The sequence below is a fragment of the Thalassophryne amazonica genome, chromosome 14 (genome assembly GCF_902500255.1).
Source record: "Thalassophryne amazonica chromosome 14, fThaAma1.1, whole genome shotgun sequence".
Taxonomy (NCBI): Eukaryota; Metazoa; Chordata; class Actinopteri; order Batrachoidiformes; family Batrachoididae; genus Thalassophryne; species Thalassophryne amazonica.
Window position 1 is genome coordinate 90,958,925 of NC_047116.1, and position 19,307 is coordinate 90,978,231.

Here is a 19,307-nt window from a genome sequence, read left to right on the forward strand (position 1 = left end):
TAATAAATAATAAATTAATTATTAAATAAATTTATGCTAGAAGTACTTGGAGAGCGCAAACCTCCGCCAAGGCCATAGGGTCACTGACGTCACATGGAATACCCTTTGGCAAAGAGACTTATTCCACATCGTTTCACGCATCTACCGTCATGTTTCAGATTCAGTGGTTAAACCCTTAGACCTTCAGCAAATGTATTTATAAAGAGAAACTGCATGAACTACATGAGTTTTTTTTATTTTCTAATAAGTTTATTCAATGAGGAGAAACAAATGCTAAATTATTGTGTCGTAACTTAATTTTTGTTCAGCCTTTGTGACCTGTCTTCATGAAGTTAGATGCAAAAATGTTGAAATTGGCCCTATCCTGCAATGATAAAGAATCCTTAAAAAAAATTACTGGATCCGGATCGTGTTCCAGATCATTACCAAAATTTAATGACTTCTAAGTTAGGCCAAGATACACCCCTGGTAAAAATTTCATTAAAATCCGTTGAGGATTTTTTGAGTAATCCTGCTAACAAACAAACCAACCAACCAACAAACAAACAAACGGACGCGACTGAAAACATAACCTCCTTGGTCGAGGTAACAAGGGAACAATGTAGAACTGCTACTCTGTAAAATATGGTACACTACTGCAATTGTCCACAAGGTGGGGCTATAATTTCAGTTTGTAAGACCTGTGCAATCAGGAGGTATTGCAAAAACGGATCATTCATCTTGGCCTGTGTTTAAAAACTCTTTTGTGACCAACATTGTGCATGATCATAACTAACTTATGAAATCTGAGTAATATCTTTAGACTGTTTTTATTTATTTATTTATTCATCAATAAATAAAGTATGTAGACTTTGGTTAGACTCCTATCTGCATTGTCTCAGTCCACCCGGCCTTTGCTGGGAACTAACCTACGATGGACTGGCATCGCGTCCAGTTGGAGTCTTGGACTCTTGTTCATGTCAGGCCACAGAAATCTGAGATGAGCAGCTGCCCAATGGGCCTTTAAGGACCTATTTTATCAATGCCAATGAATTTGTTAGAAGAAAGCTTATTCAGCCTAGCGATGTTCAGGAGCTTTTAAAAAATGGGTTTGCTGAGTCGACAGTTTTAGACTTTTTGGCCTTTCAAAACTTCATCGGTATAAAAGTCATTGCCGTACAAGTGGAGTGTGCAATGGAGGAGAAAGAAGGTTGCTGGAGCGACTTGGATGAGTGGTGGAGTGTGTACCCAAGATGGAATGAATGGTGACTGGAGCAGACTTCAGGAGGATGCAGCCTGAAACAGATTGGAGACTTACAGCAGGGGAGATCACAGGTAGACGGCATGGGATGGTGGTTTGCTGAATGACTTTGGAGGTGAAGAACAGGAAGAGAGTGAGAGCCAAACTGAAGCTCACATGCTGGAATTTGGAGAAAGGAGGCCACTTTGAAGAACTGAATAACACAGGAAAATGAGACAGAGAGAGAAAGTTGGATGACATGGAGAGACTGAATTGTGATGTTTGGGAGAGATGGCAGTGGACTTTTCAAACTAGATTGTTCAACAAAATCTTGGAAGTTGATTGGACGTGTAGTCATACTGATTTTTATTTTTTGAATAATGGTTATGTCCAGAGCTGCAGTAAGTACAGAGGCATAAAGCTGATCAGCTACAGCATGAAGTTACGGAAAAGAGTAGTGGAAGGTAGGATGAGAAGAAAGGTGAAGATCTGTGACCTGCAGTATTTGTTCATGTCGAGTCCCTTTATACAGAGAGTAGCGACAACTGAAAACGCAGCGCCATTTGGGGTCAAATGTGCTGAATTACTGAACGAACCTTTAATGTTTTCAACCTTTTTTTTTTTATCAGTTAACCACATACAACAACACATCCAGGTACAGGTACTATCAGTAGTTAAGCTATCAAATTTACAAGAATTTACCATTTATGATGATTTATTTAATTAATTTAAAGCCTGATTTATGCTTCTGCAACTGTGTAACTCTGTGTCATGACGTCGAGGTGTGTGACAGTTTTAAAGTTCTCCACCATTGGATTATGCTTTATTCTGGATTAATTTGCCCCTCAACAAGCTTTTCTTTCTACAATTATCATCTCCAATTCAAAAGTCAGGTGTACAGTTTCCTCTTTTTCTGACTCCATGTTGTAAATTTGCAGACTTTTCTGCCAAACCTATTTGATCCATTTGTAATCAGCATGTGCACTGCAAAAACTAAAATATGAGAGAAAAGAGTGAAACCAGAAAAGTGTCACACAATTTGAAAAATTAAATGGTTGGGCTTTTAATCAGGGAAGTGACTCTTGCCTCAAATCGGCAAGTTTCAGAGCACTGAACTTTAATTTTGTACCTCTGTTACCGTGCACATCCAGACTGCTCTGGGCTTTGAATGGAAATACATTGCGATTGGACAAGACGTTAATTTTGTCCGATGTGAGCAAAAATCCATTATACAAAATCCGTTATATGTGGTGTTTATTACATCAAAAACCATACAAAAACATCCGGTTTACATGATGACGGATTAGGTGAGTTTATTTTAGACTTTCTTTCATTGGAAAAAAGACACCGTGGCTTTGAATGGATTTAAAGTAATTTAAACAAGAATATAAGTGACTTTTTGACTATAAGGTATGTCGATATTTTACCATGATTTTCAAAATGTTCAAGTTTTAGCTGTTTTTTTTTAATGCTTTAACAGTCTTTTCAATCTTCATGAATTTCATGTAGTTTGTTCTTAGTTCATGCATAATTTGGTTTACAATTAAAAAGAAAATCATTCCAGGTCCTGCTTCCATATTGTCATATTCTGTTATTTCAACATTATCATTGACAGTTCGAATGAAAGGTTGAATCTAGGATCATTTAAATATGCACTTATCAAGGTATTAAGGTGTCTATTATTATCCCCAATGAGGCAATTTGTTGTGCAGCCAGCAGATAGCACATTCATACATACAGAAACTTAAACATAACATGACCTTAAATATGGCATGAAAACTCAAACAGTAGACATAATTATACAACATAAAATATGAAGACAGTTATGTTTTCATATTATTACGCTCATGTAATGTTTAAAAACCTAGTGACAGTTGGTATAAAAGAGTTCTTGTACCTACTGGTCTGACATCTCTTGGACATAGTCAACTTTCAGGATTTGTATTCTTTTACATGACGTAGTTTTTTTAACAGATAGTATATAAGTTTGGGGTTTCCATTAGAAAGCATGTAGAGTACGGAATTTGTCTTTTTATACTAACTATCCATAACTTAGCTAGCAGGGTGAACTTTAGATAGGAACCTAATACATATATCAGTTTCTGTTTCTATAATATAACTAGATTTATATCTTAGCCTATTAGCCATAACTTTGTTTTACAACATGTCTACAGACTAGGTAGATGTTTATTTCAATCTTTTTCTGTAGGAACATTTAGGTTTCAGGTACTAACTCCTATATTATGTAGTTATATTTCTTGTACATGTTTGCTGCCTTGGTTGTGTTAATGTCACTTATATACATGCTGTTCATATTCTTGAGCCTCTTGGGTGGGTAGGGAAAGTTCCCATGGGATTAAAAAAAAAAAGCTTTTCAACCTACCATCCCTGGTTCTCAAGACCAGGCACCTACGTGGCTCTGTCTCTTTTGCTCTTTTTAAATATTTAGGAGTACCTTAGTAGAGTTCCACCTTAGATTTGGAATGTATAATACGAGAAGATATACCTTACTGAATTTTCATAAATCTACGACCAGATGGAAGCAGTTTGAACTCTGGGTACGAGGGGTAACTGGATCATCCAAGATGAACCTTTTTAATCGATCTGTTTTATATATAGATGGCAGGTCATTTAAGGAATCACCAGCAATCTTGCTGTACTCATTTACAAAACGATGCCGACGGTTTGTTTTTCAAATTAAAACCCACACCAGCAGATAAAAGAAAAGGTAAGATCAGATTCAATAAAACATCTTCATAAAAGTACTGTCCACATTGAGATTTTGTTTCATTTCTCCAGGAGATGCTAAAAATGTATCATTAGATACAAAATTTGGTATTTGGGGCCCCACGGGCCCTAGACCCCGGCTCTGGGGGACTGCCCGCCTGCAAATTTTCCTCAGATTTCACAATTTTCATTTCACAGCCCTGAGTATGCAATTTGAATTTTACACCATTTGTACACTAGGCACATGCAGACAGTTGCACACGGGTTCCAAATTTTAATGAAGTATTTCTCATTCACTTAAATTACAGAATACCTAAAAAAACAAAACAAATCAACGCTAGAAACTCTACTCTCGCTTCCTCTTGGCAACCGCTTTTCTGCAACATTTACGGATGCAAAACAAACACAATTTAAGTTCCAACCACAGCACAGATATGACAACGATGAGCAGGAATCCGATGACATCCAGGCTGTGATACTGGATCCAGTTCAAGTCGTGGGCGGCTACTCTGAGATGGGCCGCTCCTTTGTGTCTCATAACAAACTCAGACCAGAAGACAGCCAGGTCTAAAGGCTCCACGGGACGGTCGTTATGTATCAGGGACAGTTTCACCATCTGCTCTCTGTAACTGGGCACAGGGAGCATCGTGTTAGTTTCTACATCACCCGTCTGTACAAACTGCAGTCTGTGCTTTGATTTTACACATGTTAAGACAAATGACACAATATAAGGTGATGTTCTACTTCATAATCCATATTCATACTTCACAACAAAAGCTAAAAAAAATATGGTAAAGGTTATGTATAAATACAGGGAATTTGTGTAGATTCCAGGAACTCTCAAAGCAGAAAAATCATGACATCAAATTTACCTGCTGTGTATAGTTTATTAGTCATCCCCTTGATAAAGGGTGTGGCCTGTTACGAAAGCCGAGTGGCTGCGATTACGCCACTTGTCATTAAATTAAGAGGTTTATGAATCTAGCTGTCCTGTTCAATTTTAGTGGAGCAGATAATGAACAAATTATACATTTGGTGGTACAAGCACCAAATTGTGGCATGGTGACTCATCATATGACTCAGCACATCTGGTCGACTCCTGCCTGAAAATTCAAGATGGGCCCGTTTTCCAGCATACTCCTATTTGAGTGATGAAAATGATATTGATGTGATATTCCATTTAGTTGCATCATATTTTATTGTGTCCGCCAAGGACGCAATAAAATCATTGGTGTCTGTTAGCAAGATTACATCAAAACTACTGCATAGATTTTGATGACATTTTCACCACAGATAGATATTAGATCAAGGAAGACACCACTGAATTTTGGAGGTGATCCGGATCTGGATTCTGGACCAAGTTTCACTTTATACAGGCTTTGAAGTATTACTGTTAGCAAGACTACGTCAAAACTACTGCATGGATTTTGACAATTTTCAACATATATTAAGCCATGAAGACTCCATTAAATTTTGGAGGTGATCCAGATCTGAATTTTGGATCACGTTTCACTATATAGGTTTTGAAGGATTCCATCAAAACTACTTCACTGGTTATCCCCAAATTTTCACCAGAGCCATATGAGGCCATGAAAGACTCCATTAAATTTTGGACATGATCTGGATCGACATTCTGGATCAAGATTTCAACTTACATAGCCTTTGAAGGATTACTTCAAAACTACTACACAGATTCTCACCAAATTTGCACCACAAACTGATAATAGGGCACGGAAGACTCCACTGAATTTTGGAGGTAATCTGGATATCACTTTATATAGGCTTTGAAGGATTGCGTCAAAACTACTTCATGGATTCTCACTAAATTTGCGACAGATATTAGGGCACGGAAGACTCCACTGAATTTTGGAGGTGATTGGGAATCAGTGGACGTGAGAAATCTGTTTGCTCTTGTTTTATTTGCCATTATGGTATTTTTTAATGCTATTTGCCAAATTAGAATGAAGTTTATTGAATTTAGTGTTAATCGATTCCACTCAGCATGTTTTTAAAATGCTCATCTCATGAAATTACTGCATGTAGGCCTATTAGAAGGTATTAAATGTTAAATGTATTGTAATTTTTAATATCTTAATACTTTCATGTTGGAACATGAAAAAATAAATCAGGCATGCCTGAAAACCTTGCAATTTGACGGCAACATCACACAAATCAAATAGACAATGCCATTTTTGTGAGAAAAATGGTTGTGGGGTTGATTTGGTGGTCATCATCAAATTAGGCACCATCTTGGATTTCACTGATGCTGCAAATCAGATCCATTGTGATCGGACCATTTCAATGGTCAAAGTAATTGGTAGGTTATTTTGGTGGACTTCTTGGATTTTCAAGTGGCCAATCGACCAGATTTGTTGAGTACCATCATTTCAAATTGGTGTTTGTACTGGCATTTTCATGCTTTTGTCAAATTGATGCCACCAGGTCAATTGTGATCAAGCAACAACTACAGCATGACAATATATGAACTGTAACAGGATGAGCCGAGCCAAAATACACAATGGTTTACTTAATAAATGTAATGCAAACACTTGGTCACTAATTCACAAGTGCAAGTATGACACACAGCATGCTGGGAAGTGGTGGAGACAACCACACCACACTCAGGAGGCTGTAATAGTATAAATTCAAGTCACCAGTCTGATTATGGCACTTCAGCAGACTAATGCCTTTAATATAAATGTCCCTCTCAGAATTAAACCATAAAAGCAACTTTTTTCAAACAAAGAATGCCTATTTAGAAGTCAAAGCTTTACTGATCCTGGAGATTTCCAGTTATATTTTGGAGTTTTGATTCTTTACTGCCTAATAAAAGACAAATTGCATTGTGTGCCCAAGTATTTAACTATCAATATCCCACATACTGTATACATCCCCTTCTAAATATTAGTAGGTCTTGTTATGTCATAAAAAAGGCATCCAGATGATTCCAGTGCACATTTTCATGGCATTAGTCCCATGGATTAGTCCTATGGTCCTTGGTCCAAAGAACTAAAATGGAAACTCATCCTTTTAAACTTTAAAGAAATTGATTATTTTTCAGTTTACATGTAGGTTATAATACATTTGTGAATAAATTGGCCCCTTCACACACAACACGAAGCCGACTGGGGCATGAAGGAGGAATCGCATGCCACTCATGAAAAATCGGAGTCCAGCTGTCGCCACAACCATAAGTGTACACCAGCGGCTGAAAGACAGAAAGTGCCCTGCAAGTGCCCATTCGACCTCCCTCTCGGCAGGTGTCAGCCAAATTCCAGGTGCCACACGAACATCCAACACCTCTTGCTGGGCACTTAGAAAAGGCAGAGCTATTTGCAATCCCAGCACGAGAATAGAGTGCAGATGACCACATTCGAGCTGTTTGTGAAAACTGTCTAAGTGCAACACAAGTGTGGCATTACCAAGCAACACACATGGATGTGACTGTGCCAAACTCCCCCCCCCCCCCCCACCCCCCACACACACACAAATGGCTTGTGGAGTGTGCCATTGTCCCCTCCCCCCCAACACACACGCCATGAATCCAACATTGTCAGCTGTGGCTGAAGGTCCCAGAGTCCGGTCGCTGTCCAGCATGGTGCGCTGCTGGAACAGCTGACTGTTGTGTACTGTGACTCAGCTGATGAACACGTGTGGCAGGCGCTCATGCCCTCATGATATGCTGATAATTATGTACAGACAGGATCACATGAGGACCGGCTAGCATCTGAGTGCGCAGCACGGTGAGAAATGAGCTGGCCGGCCAGGCTGATGCCACTTCCACCATGTAAATTGTAGTTTACATGACAGACAGAGTGGAAATTAAATAAAACAAATAAGGGTAAAGGCATGAGCTCATTCATGTGTGATCGCTTTGTTCGTACGCATTGCTGTGGACATACGGCACCTGTCAGCTGACCACAACGCTAGTGAATATCGTGCCATGCAGAAAATCACAGGGAAGCATGTGTATCTGCGGGATTTTGGCCAAGTGGTTAATGCGTTTTTTTTCAGTGCAGAAGGTTCCGGGTTCAAATCCCACCCCTGCCACATTTCTCCATGTAATGTGAAGTTGTGTCAGGAAGGGCATCCGGCGTAAAACCTGTGCCAATTCAACATGCAGATCCACCTTGGATTTGCTGTGGCGACCCCGAGTGCAAACAAGGGAGCAGCCGAAGGGACTTACTCTAATAATTAAAACATCACATTTGTAATGTGGTCACCAGCGGATCACTGTGCGCTGGACATGCCATGCCGGCTGATGTGTTCATGACACAGGAGCCGGCTCTTCATGAGACGAGCGCATCAGGTACTTCATGTAAAGCATAAAAGGAAAGAGGAAGCTACGTCATTTCAGTACTTCCTGGTGTACGTCTAAACGGAAGCTAAATCCGCTCTTTGTAACAGGAATTAGAATTATAATTTTTTTATTTGCTCTGCTGCCTGACTTTACACGTGCCTGCATCGTGTTCGTGTGCACGAACACAAGCATGCACAAAACCACTGCCACAGTATTGTGCATGCCTGTCCGACCAAGTGTCCTTCCTGACAGCAGGTCGAATGTTTCGCGGTTCTTAATTTCGTTTTGTGTTCACTGATTGTTGTCTGGTTTCTGCTTATTTCACCCAGCGTCGTGTTATGTGTGAAGGGGCTCCAATGGATGTTTAAGTTGTCTTACCTGCTGTTGTTGATGACTTTATTTATTGCAGCCAGCAGTCTTTCAGTAGTCAAGTCAAAAATATCAAGTTTTTCTGCAACACCACGAACTACCATGCGATGTACGTTGTCTGCCTGGTCGCCAAACAGTGGAAACATCAACATTGGTACGGCATTACAGATGCCCTCATAGATACCGTGGGTACCCCCATGAGTGATAAAGAGCTTAATTTTTGGATGCCCTGAGAAACAGGAGGGAAAGAGACATGTATATTTTACAGTTAAATAAAAGATGGGGGCTTGTACCCCAAAATATATATTTAGATCAATTTGAAATTCTATAACAAATACATCAGCATATGAAAAATTATAAATAGAATGTGGCATTGTAGGTTAATATGGGGGAAAATGCGATTCTATGTTTTTATTTCACAGTGTTTAAAGTTTTAAGAGTGACAGCAAAACTGATTTAAATTTTATGAAAATATATTCAGACTAATTTCAACTGTGTGAAATCATGACATGATCCATTCACAAGTAGTAGTGTCGGGCTTAGAGAGCTAAAATGTAGGTGAGTGAGTCCACTGGTCCTCCACATGATCAGAATGCGTCCAAACTGCCTAATTTTCAAACATAAGGAAACTGGATTGTTTGAACATATTCAGACAATGTGCAATGTACACATTTAAATCATGTAAAATGGATTTTTTTTTTATTTAGCAAAGCATGATTTCGAGGCTCAAATGGCATTGTTTGGGATGTCACCATCTTGGTGTGGCGTAATTCCTCCAGAGGTGATGTGTGGGCAAGACCACTGGAGCCAGATGAATGTAGCCCAAACACCCCATCACAGACTGACCTCCCAAACAGGTGATGCAAGAGCTAATAGGCCAACTTTGGTTCAGGTGTTTGATAAGACATTAATGGGGACTGGGCGATGGTTTCCATAACAGGTAGTAAACAGTATGACCAGCATATGGCCTTAGTAATCATCGCACCATCAGTTCAGCTAATATCAACATGCTACCTGGTGTGAATGGTGTTAGCATATGCGATAAATAAAATTTCACTCTGATGGTCCATTAGTATAATTATCCACACAGTAAAAGCTATATTTGTAATCAGATGCTGAGAACAGACAAACGAGTTGACAGAGTCAAATCCACAGCAACTAGCTGCCACTCCTAGCTGGAGGCTAACTCTGGCACACAGCTGTCCCCTAATTATTATGATTATTAATTAATTATTATAACATTATGGCTTAAACAGATATGTTATAAAAACTAATTCACCCCCATACAGTTGTCAAATAGACCAAAACCATTTATTTGTCCTGAAAGTTTGACATTTTAACATGGGGTTCTACAGGGAGTCACTCCCTTTTGGAGCCAGCCTCTAGCTGTCATTCAAGGAACTGCAACATTTGCCATTTCTGCACTGGCTTCATTTATAAGATTGATTATAAGATTCAAAAATATTCTATAGATGAATTAAACACACCTAACAGATCGTTTTGAGGAAGCCACTTGAGAATTTTGACATTCTTAGGCATGTCTCTGGGAGCAGGTCCAGTGTATCGCCACAAAACCTGTAACAGAAAATAATGTTTAACATGACATACAAACTAAGACAAAAATGAGATGGTCTTCAAAAAAGCAGGGCACAGTGGTGAACCCTGCAGTTCAAACTGATACAAGATTAGTTATCACTCCTGAAGTTATAAGATTAAAAGGATGATGTAGCAGTTAATTAGAGCATTCAGAGGATAATATGTGAGCTGATTGAATTTAGTGAAAATAATTGATTACCCTTTGAGGAATTTGCCTAAAGGCATCAAAGAACACTTTGGCCTTATTCTCAGGAATGCGGGACACTATTGAGCCAAATGTGAAGACAATAAAGCCATCGTCTCCTGAACCGTCCACAAACTCCTCCAAGTCCTGCAGACAAAATAAAAAACAAGAATGTGCGGGAGGAAAATACTGTGAAGTGTGCAGATGGAAAACTTGTAAAATATCCTCTGAAACTCAATTTGGAATTCAGTTTACAGTCCTCATTCTATCACATTTCTAATTCAGTGGAACATGAAAAACCCACCATGTCTACAACAGTTTCTTCTCTCTGTAATCTGATCAGCTCTGATCTTCTGTCAGCAAAATATACGTATATTAGTTTCTACATAGTCAAATCCACGAGTATTTAACTTCTGCAAACCTCCTTAATGGAGCTGAGATTAAACACTCATGTGCTCTTTTGGCAGACTTTCAGTTCTAAATCAAGGGATGATCCATAAAAATGGCCCATAAGTGTCCAGTTTGTGAATTCTGACCACAGACTTCTTGTGGCTTAACTGAGGATTCAGTTGACGTCTCACAGGCTAATGCCTGCTCAGTGCCCAAGATTAAATCTGGCCAGATGTCAAAATCAGACTGAGGAATTTGTGTGTAATCTGGCTGGGGGACCAGGCTGTGATGTCCCCAAGAATGGACAAGGAGGTATTTGTTAGATGAATCTGTGATCAGGTGACAGACCATCTGTGGTCTAGTGACCCTCAATCTGCTTACATAGGAATCAAAGCACTTTGTTCCTCCAAACCTACACCTCGTGCCATTGTACTTACAGCAGAATATGGATCAGTCCTAACAGATGATTCTCCTGCATTGTCTCATTGGTCCAGCTACTTTGAGCATTTTTTAAAATGCTGACCCTCCTGCTGGGATGTTGGACATCTGGCACCAGGGTTTTGGGGCTGATTCTCCAGTCAATCGTGAACCATCAATGGCTGAGAAACAAATGAGGGCAGGGAAAGCTTGAGGGATCTGTGGCATTGGAGCTAAGCTCCTCCAGAAGGTTGAAGATGCTGTTCATTACCTCTGCCATCGAAGTTGGGAGGTTGTGTTTTCACTCCTGTTTGCTTATCTGTTTGTGAACAACCTGGATCCCACAATTTTTCCCGTATGACATTTTTTACAGAGGATTCATATATAGGTGTTCTGATAGTTCTGATAGGAAAGAACTGATTAAATTGTCAAGGTCACAGGTCAAGTGACAAAGTCAGGAAAAATCCCTATCCTTTAAAATTGAAGACATTTTTCAAAAATTCAAAATTTTCATATTTGACAGCATTATGGAGGACTGTATCCTTTATCGACTGAAAGTTTGACCAGGATCTGATCCGGTGTCGCCGAATGGTTTCCCCCTAAAAATTGGCCTGCCTTTAATGCACATGTGTCATTTTGGAGCGTAAGCAGCAATTCACTGATTGCCTCGTTTCTGTTTAAAACTGTCTTTAGAATGATTTAAAAGGTTAGAATTTGTCATTGGAAGGTTAATAATCACATTATTCCCTTTGACTGCTTTGGGTGTAGAGACTCAGTGTTGCTGTGCTGCTGTGGTCTGAAATGACGCATGCACAGTGAAGACAGGGCGGACCAATTTTGGGCGGGGGGGACCATTCGGTCGGCGACACCGGATTACAGATTTTAACCCCTTAATTCCTAGAGCCCATTTCACCAAAATCACATACCCATACATTACGATTTATTTCTCAGTTTGTACAAGATTAAAAATGAAAAAGTTTGGATCAGCTAAAAGACAGGTCCTAGGGGATGTTGTGGATGCAAAAAAATTGAAAGTAAATAATACTTGGTAGGAGTAAATGAGGTTTTGTTCCCAAAAAATGAATTCCGATTTATGTCTATTTGCTTGGCATTTCAGCTGTGGTTAGTTGATATGTGATTGGAGTGGATACTTTTGTAGAGGAGACTTCACTTGACATTTTGATGTCTATTAAGTGTATGTTATATTGGTTAGTTATGAGTGTTCAAATGTTCCAAAACAGGGCAAGTCCCCAAATTTGGGGACTCTAGGATTTGAGGTTAAAATTTAACATTGAAAACTCTAATGTATATTTTGCATTGTATTGTAATCAAATGTGCCCCAATCACTCATATTTGAAAGTGCGGTGCAGACTGGCACTCAGTATCACCTGACAAAGTTTGATCTGGATCTGATCAAGGTTGTGGATTTTGCAGTATACTCGTATATAATAATCAAAAGTGCTGTTATGGATTTACCTACACCACCAAAATTGGATGGAGGTTCCAATTTTATGCCTGTGTATCTTCCAGTCAGTCGGAAACCAAGTGCCAAAAAGCAAAGACAAACTGTGCATAAGAGAGAACCAATGTTCCTTGATTATCTGAAAAAGAATTTAGAAACCAAAAAAAGTCAAAAAACAAATAAACCATGACAATGCCACAGGACTCACCTTGATTTTTTCTTTGAAAGTAAAAATTTGTGGAATTAAAAACTAGTGTTGTCGGAGGTCTGCGCTCTACAAGCACAGTGCTCTGGTCTGGCATTGCAAACAGTCTTTGATTCAATCTGAGAGAGGGGTGTTATCACTAAAGATTGACAGGAAGGACTTATTGTCCCTATCTGGAAAGCAAAGGGTGATTGTATGGATTGTAACAACTAAAGGGGTTTCACACTGCTGTCTGTGCCGAGGAAGGTGACGGCAAGGATTATTAAGAATAGTCCTTGTACTTACTGGAACAGTCTGGCTTCACACCCAAGAAGTCAACCATCGACTGCTTTCTAGCCCTGCAAGTCATGGTGATGCTAACATCTTTGGTGATACAGTTGAATACAATGAGTCTGATTTAGTGACATGCCATTGTGTGCACATTAGGAAAAACAGGAACTGGAAAAGCAGTATAGTCAGCCAGGTCACAGGTGAGTTGGCCTATTTGACTTGTTGATCTAACACTAATATTAATCTAAACACTAATCCTAAACTGAACACTTTCATTATTTGATGAGAGAACAGAAAATCTGCTACAATCTGGATAGAATATGGACTGGCTAATGACTGTTTCTTGGTGCCACCCGCTCACATCACAAGGTGGCTCAGGTGATTTCACTGATGAACTCATCCCATCTGCTCAGCGTGATGTTAATCAGTGAAATCACCTGGTATTGTTGGTTGTTGCAAAGAAAACCTGCACCCTCTTGGCCCTTTCTATGCGTTAAAATAAGTTCTGATCAGTGTTTACAAACTAGTTGAGAAAGAGCCAAGTGGGTGCAGGTTTTCATTCCTACCGATCACATCAGCAGCTGATGTTCCAGACAAACTCCTCCCCTGGATTAACTGATTAACAAATCAATGCAATCAGCTGCTGGAGGCCGTGGCTTCTACAACGCCAATTTTGATGTGTCAGGATTCAGAGCCAGGTATTTAACAAAATAGAACCCAAATGCAAGACAGCCAAAACACAGGAGGTGAGTTCAAAAAGTTGCCAAGTTTTAATAAACAGTCAATGAGCCCGATATACAAAAAAAGGAGTGGGTAAGGCTGCAACAAAAATAGGCTTTATCCAAATAGGAGTGAGGTTACAAAAAACAAGAGTGAGGAAAGTTATAACTAAAATACAAATAACCCTGAACACAGGGTGAGGAAAAACCCAGTCAAACAGAAAGGACAAACAAAAGCCAAATATGCTTAGAGTCCCAGGAAATTACCTGAACATAACAAACAAATAAACTTAAAGAATTTCCTTGATCATTAATATAATACATACCACCATGACATGAGAAGCATCAGCAACAAACAATGGACCAGCCAGGACTAACTCAAAATGTGACCTTAAATAGCCAGCTGATCTAATGAGGCACACCTGTATTGATTACACAACAAGAACATGTACTGACAAAAGGAGAACACCAGAGTGCAGCAAAGAACAGCCTTCCATGTGAAAAGAAATATAACACTTGACCCCCAAGTCATAACCTAAATACATCAGAGACAGGAACTGCAAAAATCAAATGAAACCTGAAGGACTGTTAACAAATAAAACAAAGAAATAACTTAACAGACTAAAAAGGGGAACAGACCTGAACAAACACCAAAAAATAATCCATCACAGATGGCTGCATGACACAATGAAGTTGGGACATTGTGTAAAATGTAAATAAAAACAGAATACAATGATTTGCAAATCCTCTTCAACCTATATTCAATTGAATACATCACAAAGACAAGATATTTAATGTTCAAACTGATAAACTCTACGTATTGTTTTTGTGCAAATATTTGCTCATTTTGAAATGGATGCCTGCAACATGTTTCAAAAAAGCTGGGACAGTGGTATGTTTACCACTGTGTTACATCACCTTTCCTTCTAACAACACTCAATAAGCATTTGGGAACTGAGGACACTAATTGTTGAAACTTTGTAGGTGTAATTCTTTCCCATTCTTGATTGATGTAGGACTTCAGTTGTTAAACAGTCCGGGGTCTCCATTGTCGTATTTTGTGCTTCATAATGTGCCACACATTTTCAATGGGTGACAGGTCTGGACTGCAGGCAGGTCAGTCTAGTACCCGCACTCTTTTACTATGAAGCCACGCTGTTGTAACACGTGCAGAATGTGGCTTGTCATTGTCTTGCTGAAATAAACAGGGACGTCCCTGAAAAAGTCGTTGCTTAGATGGCAACATGTGTTGCTCCAAAACCTGGATGGACCTTTCAGCATTGATGGTGCCATCACAGATGTGTAAGTTGGCCATGCCATGGGCACTAACACACCCCCATACCATCACAGATGCTGGCTTTTGAACTTTGCGCTGGTAACAATCTGGATGGTCTTTTTCCTCTTTTGTCCAGAGGACACGACGTCCATGATTTCCAAAAACAATTTGAAATGTGGACTCATCAGACCACAGCACACTTTTCCACTTTGCGTCTGTCCATTTCAAATGAGCTCAGGCCCAGAGAAGGCGGCGGTGTTTCTGGATGTTGTTTATGTATGGGTTTCACTTTGCATGATAGAGTTTTAACTTGCACTTGTAGATGTAGCGTCGAACTGTGTTAACTGACATTGGTTTTCTTTAGTGTTCCTGAGCCCACCCGGTAAGATTCTTTACACAATGATGTTGGTTTTTAATGCAGTGCCGCCTGAGGGATCGAAGGTCACGGGCATTCAATGTTGGTTTTCGGCCTTGCCACTTACGTGTAGAAAGTTCTCCAGAGTCTCTGAATCTTCTGATTATATTATGGACTGTAGTTGATGGAATCCCTAAATTCCTTGCAATTGAACGTTGAGAAACATTGTTCTTAAACTGTTGGACTATTTGTTCATGCAGTCGTTCACAAAGTGGTGATCCTCACCCCATCCTTGCTTGTGAATGGCTGAGACTTTTGGGGATGCTCCTTTTATACCCAATCATGACACTCGCAATTAGTGTCCTCAGTTCCCAAACGCTTATTGAGTGTTGTTAGAAGGAAAGGTGATGTAACACAGTGGTAAACATACCACTGTCCCAGCTTTTTTGAAACATGTTGCAGGCATCCATTTCAAAATGAGCAAATATTTGCACAGAAACAATAAAGTTTATCAGTTCGAACATTAAATATCTCGTCTTTGTGGTGTATTCAATTGAATATAGGTTGAAGAGGATTTGCAAATCATTGTATTCTGTTTTTATTTACATTTTATACAACATCCTAACTTCAGTGGAATTGGGGTTGTAATCAAAACTTGCACTCTCTCTGCTCTTTCTTGGACTAGTTTGACAACACTGTTAATAAATTAAATCAGTATGCAAGATGACCAAATTATGCATTTTATTTGGAATCATGGATTGAATTACTCAGATTAAAAAAAGAAAAAACAAATACGTAGAACGAAGTAACCTCTCGTGTATGACACGCCTACGTGTCTTATGCCAAGATTTAACTTCACGTTGGCGTCAAAACAAAGTGATTATCTCAAATTTCCCTGCAGCACATCCTGTGTACACGTGTTTTTTTAAGTACTCACCATTGGCAGAGGACCTCTCTTTGCACAGTTTATGCCCCCAATAAACACCATGTTGGGCATGATCGGTCTGGGCCATTCAAAGGTAAAGTCGTATCTCACGAGCCAGATTGCAGCATAGCTGAGAAGACCTTGGTAGGTCATGTTGTCTCCCAGGTATTTGGAAGTGATGTGATCAAAGCTGGCATAGGCTTTACGACATACGTAGTGCTCCACAGAAGACATGAGGATGTTCTTCACTCTCTGGAGGAAGTTCATGTGGTCAGTATTTCCGGTGAACTCCACAGGAACATATGAAAGAGGTGTGGGACACTGATTAGCCTTTAAATCCATCAAACAAGGAAGTCCGCGCAAAACATAAACAGCTGGGATTGAAAACATATGTGAGATAATAGAGCCGCAGGGAAGGAAGGGGTCAGTGAGCAGAAGATCGAAGTCCTCACGTTGTAGTCGACTCATCAGAGGCTGAGTGTTGAGTAAGCTCTCACATCCCGTTACTTGCATTGAGGTAAAGTTAACTAATCGCTCGATATTGACAAACAGATCTGTGATGTCCGGTGGTTTCATGAACACTGACCCGTTAGCTCCTTTAATCTTTCATCCAGGTCAGCTTGGTCATACGGAACTTGATAGACCTCAGTCCGGTAGCTCTCTGAGCCTTGGATCAGTATGCTGCTTTCAGGCACCAGGACCACCACCTCGTGGCTCCTGCGGGCGAGCTCCTGCACCACAAGCTTCAAGCTCAGCCAGTGGCTCCCATCTACAGGCAAAATCAGCACTTTCCCCCCCTGAACGGGCCCCAAGCTGAGGCAGCACAGCCAGACCAGAATCCCAGACGCAGGAAACCGCACCCCGCCACTCATGGCCTCGTCTCTGCAGTGGTAAGTTTGGTGTGTGTGTGTGAGCGAGTGTTTATCTTCTGCAGGAAGCTCCAGCTGTAGTGGCGTGCAGGCTTTTATAAAGTTAGGAAACAGAGAGAGAGAGAGAGAGAGAGAAAGAGAGAGAGAGAGAGTCAGTGGGCTCGAGGGTAAAATGTCTAGAAGGTGGACTTTGTCCCTACTTTTTCATTCTGTTAATATCCTCTTAGCTACATAAAGTACATTTATTGCAGTTTGGTTGGTTTGATAAATATACTACAATACTCAGCTTGGAGGATTTTGTGCAATAAGATACAAATTTTTCAAATATGTAAGGCAGTGAGATGAAAGTGTAGGCCATTGACCTCGTCTTTCTAGACTATGCACAGTAAATAAAACACCGGAGATCATTTTATGCCACTCCATGCAGCTAGGGGGCGCAGAGTGGGTCCACGGTAGCTTTGCATCAGCATGTGGTAAAGTCAAAACTGCAGTACAGGGGCAATTAGGTAGGGCGTGGTTCACCATCTTTTCCATTCTGAGAAACCAACAATTCTCTTGACAATGTGGAAGTTTTGACTCACTGGGTGCAATGTTGAGAAATGTTGACTTCTTGGAATTCAAAAGATGGAGAACTACACCCTACTTTCTCTGTGTCAGACTCAAAACTTCTCAATCACCCCTCCTAGGAATGTGTGTTATGGCAGGATTATAGATGCTGGACAAAGTTTCATCTGCCCCCTGGCCATGACAATTTGCCACTAGGATAATGATGATCTACAACATTTAACAAGAACACAGAAATAATTGGGACTTTCTAGAATCAGATCTGTTTGACTTTTTTTTTGTCTGTACTTTCTTCATTTATACTTTTTCAGGTACTCTGTTAGAATGGCCTCAGCAGTGGGTCCCCCCTCTGATTCTGGTCTGCTTGAGGTTTCTTCCTCAAAAAATGAGGAGAGGGAGATTTTCAGTCCGATTGTTGCCTATGTACTTGTTCAAGGTGGTTGGTAAAGTTAGACCTTGCCCATGCAAAGTGCATTGGGATGACTTTGTTGTGATTTGGTGCTATTTTAATGAACTGAACTGATTTGTTCTTGATTTTTTTTCCTTAGAATTACAAACCCTCGCAAGTAGGGGGTGCTCCAATCCTGTCAGTACCCCTAATTTCAGCATTCCTTTCTGTAACTGCAATGGGATCCTTTATGATGGCTGTATCTCTTGACTTTGATCATGTTCGATCATCCTGCAATCATGTCTGCGTCATATTTTATCATGAGGCGTACTGCAGAGCGAGTAAACAATTCATAGTATTTGGCTTTGGCTTCTTTATAGTGACTGCACGGTTCTCCGTGCAGTGTCTTGTCACTAGCATGCACACTGGCCTTCATCGCCTTTCACAGTTTTTTAACATTCAAATGGATCCGTCTGCAACAAATCCACAAACTCTGCAAGAACTCATTGAGAAAAGAGTCACAAATGACTTGCAGTAGCAGCTGTCAGCAAACGGGCTGTGGTTGCATTTTAAACAACCTCTGCAAATGGTTCGCGTACTTCGTAAATCATATTTCGACAGTGTTCTGCTCCTTAATTCCAGAAACCTGCTGTCAAACCACAAAGTTATATGTTAAACAAGTTTGAGGGCAGAATCCCTGCAGGGAGGATCACCACTTAGACAATACAGTTAAACATCCACTGTTACCGAGGAGGGCAAAAAGCAACGTATCTACATACAGTGCCCTCCGAAAGCAGTGCCCTCCGATTTTAATTTGTTTGTGCCATTTCAAATACAAAAAATAAATAAATAAACATACAAAAAAATCTAATAAATATCTTCATTTTAAACTCAAACTGAAACCAAATCACAACTTGATTTAAATTAATAAAAAATATAAAAGCCAAAATGATGGGTTGCATAAATAATGGAACACTTTGGTATAATATGTTGTACCAAAGGTAATCAGGTATACCTGTAAATAAGCAGTTTTATTACCAGTTTTCTTCAGACGAGTCAGGGGATGGATACA

At 39.9% G+C, this 19,307-nt stretch overlaps 2 protein-coding genes across 2 annotated transcripts in view; one reads left to right on the forward strand and one right to left on the reverse strand.

Moving 5' to 3' along the window:
• Positions 1-2,759: 2,759 nt before the first annotated feature.
• LOC117524564 (UDP-glucuronosyltransferase-like) lies at positions 2,760-17,338 on the reverse strand. Its single transcript, XM_034186371.1, is given in 6 exon segments — positions 2,760-4,575; positions 8,625-8,844; positions 10,103-10,190; positions 10,411-10,542; positions 16,427-17,019; positions 17,022-17,338. Coding segments are annotated over 6 exon segments (1,581 nt in total). The 5' UTR covers positions 17,287-17,338; the 3' UTR covers positions 2,760-4,292.
• The window catches only part of LOC117524565 (neurexophilin-2-like), a 75,883-nt gene continuing 73,765 nt past the window's right edge, over positions 17,190-19,307 (forward strand). The window contains exon 1 of the mRNA XM_034186373.1: positions 17,190-17,304. The gene's annotated coding sequence lies outside the window, so the exon portion shown is untranslated. The remainder of the gene's footprint in view (positions 17,305-19,307) is intronic.